Source organism: Gossypium raimondii, chromosome 9 (genome assembly GCF_025698545.1).
Source record: "Gossypium raimondii isolate GPD5lz chromosome 9, ASM2569854v1, whole genome shotgun sequence".
Classification (NCBI taxonomy): Eukaryota; Viridiplantae; Streptophyta; class Magnoliopsida; order Malvales; family Malvaceae; genus Gossypium; species Gossypium raimondii.
The window spans coordinates 10,752,759-10,762,647 of NC_068573.1; the positions used below are offsets into that span (position 1 = coordinate 10,752,759).

The 9,889-nt window shown below is 34.7% G+C and overlaps 1 protein-coding gene across 1 annotated transcript; it reads right to left on the bottom strand.

The window, feature by feature from the left end:
- Positions 1–3,702: 3,702 nt before the first annotated feature.
- On the bottom strand, positions 3,703–8,001 carry LOC105798409 (probable carboxylesterase 11). Its single transcript, XM_012628461.2, has 2 exons — positions 6,696–8,001; positions 3,703–4,704 (listed from the first exon to the last, which is right to left on the bottom strand). Exons 1-2 carry the CDS (start codon positions 7,499–7,501, stop codon positions 4,173–4,175), a joined length of 1,338 nt encoding a protein of 445 aa, XP_012483915.1. The 5' UTR covers positions 7,502–8,001; the 3' UTR covers positions 3,703–4,172.
- Between the last annotated feature and the right edge of the window lie 1,888 nt (positions 8,002–9,889).

A 9,889-nucleotide genomic window follows, 5' to 3' on the forward strand; every position in this document is an offset into this window, starting at 1 on the left:
AATTAATTTTATAGTTTGGGTTGTTGTTATTTTGCTTTAATTCATAAAATAGAACCATGAAAACAACAATGCCCCACTTAGGCATTGAGCAATATCAATGTCAATCACTTCTATAACCCGAAAGTGGGCAAGTTCTTTTTATAAATGAGTGGGCATTGTTTTATTTAGGAACGTAGGTTAGATCCCACCATGTTCGCTTATGATAACATTTGAGATTTGGTAGAATCCCACCGTTGGAACAACTTTTGCGTGACCCCAATTGAACCGGTGATCGATGCAATTATTTATGAGTTTTATGCCTCTCTGAAAGATAGGGAGAATCGTAAGAAATCGATGAACTCTATTGGATTATGGGTTTTAAAGCTTCAATACTTTCAATTTAACTGGTATACTGGTTGTCATGCTTAGCTATCAGGATAAAGGAGGCTCTGGCATTTGGGAAAGCTAAGCTGGCAAGGACGAAGGGTAGCAGTTGAGTTTCTGTACTCCACCTTTGGGTGTTTGCTGGATGTTGTGCTACTTGCGTGTTCTGCTCGTATGTCTGCTCTAAGTTCAGTTTGAGTTCTATAGTTGTATATGATTACAGTGCATGAGAAAGATGTGCATGCATTAAGCTATATAAATACATGAATGTTTGCAAGAATGATCTTTGATTTGTATGATAGAACTGTGTATCGATGAACTGGTATGTGGCGTACTCCATGATATAGTATGGATAAGTAGTATTGATTGTAATGATGTGTGTGTTATGCATGACTATAGAATGTGGAGTACAGAATGAAGTATTTGGCAGGTTTGTTGAAGATAGGAAAGTTGGCATGATGGAAGAATAGACAAATTGAAAGAGGACTTGAGGAAGTTTGGTTGGAAAATGATCTACTGGCTCTATAGAGCAGCATTATGGAAATGATCTATTAGTTCTATGGAGTGATACCATGGAAATGGTCTACTAGCTCTACGGAGCAGCATTATGGAAATGATCTACTGGCTCTACGGAGTGACACCATGAAAATGGTTTCCTGACTCTTTGGAGTTGAAAGTCCATAGCTAGCCATGGCAAAATCTAGTGGAAGACAGGTATACATTATGGAAAAATGAAGTCTGCCAAGACAGTAAATAGGGAAAGCACGTCGGGGCTTATATGCAAAAACCATTATATGGATCACGTGACAAGAAGTCAATTATAACAGTAATAGTGTATGAGAACACTGAAAAGTGTGCGGATAAGAGGTCCTGCCAAAATGAAAAGGCAAGAGGAATACGAGAACACGCATTGTACATGGATGTGTATGGAAAAATAAGGGTATTTCCTTCAGAGTATTGCAAATAAGTATCCACAATTAAGAGTTTGCTAGAGGTGACAGACAAGCCAACATGGGTTATGAGGAAGTAAGTCGATTCTCCACATCCTATTTCTAAGTGTATATTGGTAACGAGATTGCCAGAAAAGGGAAGTTTGCCAAGGACTATCTTATGTGAAAAGTCAATCACGGACTATCTTATACAGAAAATTCGCTATGAACTATTTTATGTGGAATGTCCGCTAAGGATCATCTTGAAGACAGAAATGTTTGCAAGAACCAGCGAATGAAAAAAGATGTACATTGGGACTGTCTAGTGTTGAGAAGTCCACTAAGGATTATCCTATAAATGGAAAGTCCACCTTACATGATCTAGCGAAGAGATAGTCCATTCAGGACTATCGATGGCGAGGAAGTCCATTAGGACTATCTGAATAAGAAAATATCTATTCAGACTATCTTGAAGGGGGAAAGTACAGTGGGACTATATTATAGGTAGAACTCTACAATAAAAGCATAGTGTTTAAATATCCTCCAAATCTTATATTCAAAGGCCTCATACGAGGATGTAGGTAAATTGGTTTTCTTCTGAAAAAGTATATGCACAAGCTAAGTTATAAGAAGGTAAATATCAAGATAATACAGTAAGTCGATATCGAATTCAATGTGGAATGAAGGGATCAAGGTAAAAATCCGTCATTGTGGCAAATTACCTACAAGTCTGCCAAAGGTAGTTAACAATCCGTATATCTGCTTGTGTGGTTATCCTTTGATGAGACAAACCAATAAGGTAGAATGAAAGTTTATGATGAAACAAAACAAAGTTAAGTCTAAAAAGGGGATGTAAGAAAGAGTATAATTACGACCAAATCCGCCTGATATGTCCGCTGCCAGTTCGTTCAAGAAGAATGTATGGGCATCATCTGCGCCAGTCAAACTGCGAAAACCCCTATGAAACTCAGGGAGTTTAACTACAAAAATTAGTTCTTTATTACCTGAGACTTCGAAAGTCACTTACGAATGCTTTTGTATAGATTCTCACTAAGTTCATTCGAACTTACGAGTATTTTACCTTGAATGTAAGGTCAAGGAATAACTCTAGGATTGTGTGGAGAGACCAAACCAAGCATCGCCGAGTCCACACGAATGGCTTTGTAGCTGCATCATGCATACAGAGGGGAACCCTAAGAGGCTACACCTCAGGGTTCAAATAAGTGTAATTTTATCGAAATTTTAGGTTCCAAGTCATTGTGTATAAATATAGATGCTCAATAAGGCAAAATGATTATAAGAACCTTAGTAATTATAGAAAGTTAATTTGAACCTTTAGATTTCGAAATATGTTGATATCTAAGATATTAAAGCAAAGTTATGTGAAAATATGTATTAAATCTAGCGTTATTTAAGTTGTAAATAAATCAAGTTAGAAATATTGTTAAATAAATCGATTTAATTGTGACATTTAGTAATCAGACCTGGCGATCAGGTCGAGTAAAGGGTGTTACAAATTGTGTCTAGGAATCCAACTTGACAAGGAGTACCAACGTGTCCCAGATCTGGCATAGGGGACATGGCCAAGTGCTCCGTAGGAATCCCAAGAGGAGGACCTCTAGAATCCCTTTGCCTTTACCTTTGCCTTTGACCATTCCAGTAGCACTTGCAGAAGATGACTAACCAAAGCATTGCTCAAAAAGGGAATGTAGCTCAAAACAGATCTCACCTTTGATACCTTTATGAAAGTCCTTTAAATGTGAACCAATTTTGGCATCAATCTGTGTAAACTCCATCTACAACTAAGACAGCTCATGTTGCAACAACCTCATCTCTTTTTGCAACTTGATGGTGACTCCATCGTTTTCCATGAGAACCGGAATAGCTCTGGTACCTTTGTTACGTGTAAAATTCTGAGAAGGAAATTTGATAAAAAAGAAGGGAAGAAAGGAGAAGAACCGAGAGAAATAAGAGAAGAGAGGAATGAAAAGCAACACTCAAATTTTCCATTATCGTATTACCCACCCTTGATTGGTGCTAAAAAAGGTGAGTAATGACCATATAACCAACTGAAAATTGTTAACACACTGCCTCAAATCACACCGTTTCATTAAACGTCATAAGCCAAAATAAATTGTTTTAAAAGTCTTAAACCCCTATTCCACACACACCATTTCATTAAAATTAGGAATGAAACGCTGCGCTTTACAGCTCACACTATAACAGCTAAAAGAAATAACAACTGAAATATCAAACTTAAGAAGTTTTGACCGTTGCTTCTCTTTGTTCCATAACATTATCAATACGAATGAATTTATGAGTTTTCTCTTTCTTCTAAAACCCTTTCTTCTCTTTTGAAATCCCCGAATTCTTCTCATTTCTTGAATTTCAAAATTGGTTCATAACATAATTCTATAAGACAAGCATTTCAAAGGTTTATATTGCCACAAGCTTTGATGGTTAAGTTGCCATTGCTATTACTGTAAATACATAACAAAACTCTCTATTCACGAGAAATGATACATTTTAATTCACAGTTGGAAAGAAAAAAAAAATTGTTACATCAGCAGTCAAGAGGAGTAATCTCATCTTCACAAGCACAACAGGATATGGGGGAAACCCGAAAACCGAGGTACGAGTTAGAATGATAAATTACCAATAAGTGAATAAATGGGATATGATTATCCCGATCCTGTTTACGGCAACCCTGCATCATCTCATTATCTTTTGTCGATCGAATAACAGAAAATGATGCACTGCTGCAAATCTTTTTCTGGATTTTAACCTCCCACTTAATAAGAGTTCTCATTCTCTTTGTTGATCGAATAACAGAAAAAGATGCACTGCTGCAATTCTTTTTCTACATTTGAAACCTCCCACTTAATAAGATAACTCATTACCTCGAAATGAGATGTACTTCTTTACCCAGATGGCAATGTCCTCAGCACATGCTTGAGCTTGAGGAGTCTTTAGAAGCATGTCAAGGGTTGCAAATTCGTGAACCGCATCCTTATATTCGAGAACAGGTGCATCGACATTTACATTCCGAAGTGCCTCTGAGTATGCAATGGCCCGATCTCTCATCCAGTCATGTTCTGCTACGATTGTCAGTGTCGGGGGCATGCGCTTCAAAGACCTGTCTAGGATGAGGGGATTGCCAGCCGGGTGGTCAAGGCTGAACTTTTCCGCGGGAAGAAAGAGTTTCCATGCAAGTAAGCACATTGGCATGTCGTAAAAGTAGGAGTTTGCCAACCTTGTTTCTGACTTTGTTGGAATACTTCCAATGAAGAATGGATACATTAGAACCTGTGCTACAACCTTGACAGGATCCAGACGCTTGCCAGCTTCGATAGCTTTGCAAGCCACGTAATCCGCAATGTTTGCTCCACAACTCACCCCAAGTAGAACACATCTGTTTCAACAATGTCAAAAATTAAAGATTCGGCAAAATCGCCATATGAAATTTTAATGCAACATAGAAGAATTTATCTACATATTCGAGAAAATACTAAGAACCAGCAAGTTTACCAACACTAGGCAGGAGTTCAAAAATGGGCTCATTCAGATAAGTTATAATCTCTATAATACTCTTAAATGCATGAATAATGTGGAAGTAGAAATAACATTAAAGCCTAGCAGAGATAATAACTAATAAGAAAGGTCTGTAAGAAATTCATCGATCCCTACCAACCTAATGGAAGAAATAGATCTGGACAAAACACAAAGGTAGAATCTTAAAGTATAAGTTCTCTTCCGGTTACAAGGGTAAATTTAGTAGCACTTGGGACATCCTTCGACAAAATACAAGTAAATAAGCCAATTTGCAGCAAGCGTGCATCAATACAGTTTATCCTCAAGTAGCATAGAATATAATGCATGCATATACATTTTTAGTGTCTAAGAAATTAAAACCACAAACATCAATCAAAACTAATAAAATAGGTAGATAAATGCTACAACCCAGGGCCAAAGCGAGCAAAACGAATATCTCAATACCATCTTAGGCAATCAAATTAGAAACAGAAATTAAAGAGAAGTGCTTGATATTACATGCACTTGAAACTTTACATAGAAAAGACTACTTTGAAATATTGGACTGTATTCAGTGAAGAGGAGATCGCAAGTGCACAAAAGAGAATAGACTAAAGTCACTGAAGCTCTCAGGGAAATTTGGGCTTTGGAGATTGAACAATATAGATCCTATATTAGAACACTATAGCACGATCACAAATTACCCAAACTAAGTTACTATCAAACGGTTAGCAATCAAAACCTCATTCACAAGCATTCATCCTACCTATAGCTATCTAATTCAATCATTGAATTCAAACTTACAAGTCAGATTTCCCTAATCAAGATGTACTTCCTAATTTTCAACAAAATAAAACAAAATATAATACAATTCAGATTAAAACTTTACCTACATTGCCTCTATTGACACTGAATGAATTTAAGCTTATTAATCAAACTTCCATGATTGAGTCGCAGTTTCTAGCTCATATCATGAAACTAAACGACCTATAGAAAGAACTATGAGCAACACATAACATCTTCAGCCAAAAACACATCAATGACAGAAAATCTAGCAAAAACATCAAACAAATGTAAAGATAACAGTATCTCATTCATGCTGGGATCAAATTGAACTTAACTAACCCCTAAATTTTCAACCAAATAAAACAAAATCAAGCAATGCATATGAAATCCAACACTCAATTATCGTAAAACTATAAAACCAATTCAAATTAAAACTTTACCTAGATTGCATAGACTGACACCAAATGAGTTTAAGCTTATAAGTCATATTTCCATAATCGAGTTGCAGTTTCTAGCCCATATGGTAAACCTAATGGATCTATAAACCGAACTACAACCAATGCACATAATATCTCCAGCCAAAAACACATCAATAGCAGAAAATCTAACCCCAAAACAACAAACAAACAAAATTTAAGATCACAGTATCAACATTCATGGTGGGATCAAATTGAATTTAACTAACCCTACATGTTCAACCAATTCAGATTAAAATTTTACCCACATTGCATCTACCGACACTGAACGAATTTAAGCTTATAAGTCAAACTTCTATGATCGAAGTTGCAGTTTCTACCTCATATCGTGAACCTAATCGACCTATAAACTAAACTACAAGCAATGCATCCAGCCAAAAACACATCAATAGCAGAAAATCTAACAAAAACATCAAACAAAAGTGAAAATCACAGCATCCCATTCATACTAGGATAAAATTGAACTTAACTAACCCCTTTATTTTTCAATCAAATAAATTCATTTACAAAAACAAATACAAAAAGATAATAAAAAATAATAAAATAAGAAGAAGAAGAAGAAGAAGAAGAAGATCGAAACATTGAATGGTTAAAATGAAGGAATAACAACCTTGATGGATCACCATGAGCTGCCAACCATGGCTCAACCATGGAAGCCCCAAATGCATCCACAATATGTCTTTGAACTTCGGCCTTGGTAAACTCTGCTCCAACCCCACGAGCCCCACTCCCCATTGACTTACAACACTCGGCTAAATTCGCTTGCTTCCCTAACCAATTCAAGACCTTCAATCCATCGTCAAAAGCCGCCGGATACTTATTCTCCGGCGCCAACCTATAACCAACGGCCACAACTATAACATCACACAATTTCGCTATCCTCCGACAAAAGAAATCGTTGGCGACCGACTCATTGCTCCCACTAACCCAACCCCCGCCGTGAAACTGTAACATTATCGGCAATTTTCGACATTTTTGAGGTTGTGGTGAATAACCTCGATAAACATTATTGTCGGATCTTGAATTTAACCCATCAAGACTGCTTCTTCTCGAATCATGTCTCGGGGTTCCGGTATCAGAAGGAGCATAGCTGTTCCTCCGGTGGTTAATGGAATTGGGGTCTAATAGGGAGGATCTGAGGTGGGATTTGGGGTGGGATTGTTCGGGAGGGGAAAGAGACGATTCTGGGAGGAAGATCCGAATACAGAGGGCAGTAAACGGGTCAATGTGGATGTCTTTAGTGGCGACACCGTCGGTGAAACAAGGATTGGGAGCGGAAACGGATTCTTCGGGTCGGGTCGTGACACCGTAAGGATTGGAGGATTCGTCAATAGGGTCTTGAATCCAGCTTTGCAAACGCTGCTTCAAGAGGAACTTGAAGAATACACTATATAATTTTACAGCTACGCTTGGCATTTCCCTTGAAATTTTTTTTCTAATTTTTACAACAAAAACAAAAGTTCTTTTTAATGTTTTTGGTCGAAAACAAATTCCGGGTATTGATCTTTTCAACGTTTTTTGTTGATGAATTTGCAGAGCCCTGAAATAAATGAAGATGATGCTTTTCCCTTCCTTTTTTTTTTTTCTTTCCAATTCTGAGGGTTTTTTCTTCCTTTTTTTTTATTTTTATTTTCCCTGTTTTTGGGTTTTTCAAGGTTGAGATAAATTCAAGGTTTTTGGAGGGGGAAAGGAAAGTATGAAACTTTTAAATGGGTTAATTATGGGTTGAAATTTGACATGGGGAATGGGTGATTAGGGTTTATAAAAACTGGGAAATTATGCTTGAAATATGATACCATATATTTCAATGGCAGATCAAATGGAAGTGTAGAATGAAAGAAAGAAAAGAAAAGGAAAGGGAAGAAGAGGGCCCTTGGTTGGATGATAGGTTACAACATTAATAAGATGTTCTTTTTTATTTGCTTTTAATGATAGGCTGTTATACTATAAGGTTATTTTAGTGATAAAAATGTTAGAATATGGGATTTATATAGTATACCCTAATGACATAATTGACCTCACAAGCGAGAGGTACGAGGATTAGAAATTAATTGCGAAGTTGATAACTTCTATTGGGAAATGTTACATTTTGAAGTCCCTATCATTGTGTTTAAATAAATTCTAAGATAACCTTTATTTTATATTCTGATTTAGAATTTTAATTTTATTCTTAAATTTAAATGAATGTTTAAATTATCATTTGTATCAACTAAATTCCTAGTAAAAGTATTATGAAGGTCTCTGTACTAATAGTCAAATTCTATTTTGTTCATTTTATTAAAAAATAAATTAATCTATATATATATTAAACCAAAGAACAAATTAGTCTTTTTAATTAAAATTTTATCCACTTTCTAGAGTTAAAATTGACATGATTAACGAAATAATTAGACAATTATACATGGCGTGCCGCATATACCTCATGTTGACGTACAATGACCAAATTTTTAACAATAGAAATATATGAAATTTTTAACAGAATAATCAATTTATTTTTTTATCTACCGTACATGGACTTTCTCATTTTTCTAATAGAGCAAAATACATCCCCACACTTAATACAAGGCCTCCATAATACTTTCACCTCAAATTCCTTTCTAATTAACTAAATTTAATGTACAACCTATTAAATACATATATATTAATTATATAAATAAATTGGTTTTAACTTGGTAAGAAAAATCTCTTAAATTTTAATAACCAATTATCATTTATGTGAAACATATTTATAACATGATATTCAAATTTTAAATATATATTATTGTATGAATAAATTAGTTTTAACTTGTTAAGAAAATCTTTTAAATTTTAATAATAAAGATTTTTTTAAAATAATATGTTTCATGTAAAATCTAAATGACGTTTAAACTAACGTTTAAACGATAAAAGATATTGACCACTATAATATTAATATTTTAACAATTCAATTAATTTATTTTGAATTCGTGACTAATTTAAATTTAGATTTTTTTTTATATTTGAGTATAGCAAAAAATATATTAAAATATGTGGTGGAGAAGTTATTTCCCGAAATATGTTTTGCTTCTTAAATGAGTATCTCAACATCTATGAGTGTCAAGGTCAGGGCATTATCAAATCCCCATGAAATTTGTGCATTGACTATAAGGAGAAAAGTATTGTGAAGAACAATGTAGAAACATCAACATTCATGGATGTTGAATTCAAAGTAGTTAACACTAACATGGTATTTATTGCTCGTAGGTCCAACCAACTCATTTAATATAAAGAACTCAACACCTTTGAGTGTTGAAATCCTCTCCTTTAAATTCTCCACCCCATTCTCTATTGTTTTCACTGAAAATCCTCAAAAAAAAATAAAAATAAAAATCTAACACTCTCCCTATTGGCATTACTTACTTGATTAACATTTTAATGCATTTCTTGCCTCTATCCTTTCAACAAGACAAGAAGCAACTCCAATATCATTTTAAACATGATCTACGATTAATAAATACCGTGTCAATGTTGATACCTATGAGTGTTGGAATCCTCTTTTATAAATCTTTCACCCCATTATTTTTTGTTTTTGTTAAAAATCCTCCAAAAATCCATAACACTCTCTCTCCTAACATTACTAACTCGATTAAAATTTTAATGCATTTCAAGCTTTTATCTTTTCCGACAAGGTGGCAATAAACTCTGATGGCAAGAACGAAACTTTATTGATATTAAAGAAACTAATACAAAATAGAAAAGAAAAGAGTACAACCAAATCCCAATAGTGATTATTGCATATATAAATCGTAAATACAAATTTATAACCATGGCAATTAATTAAATCAT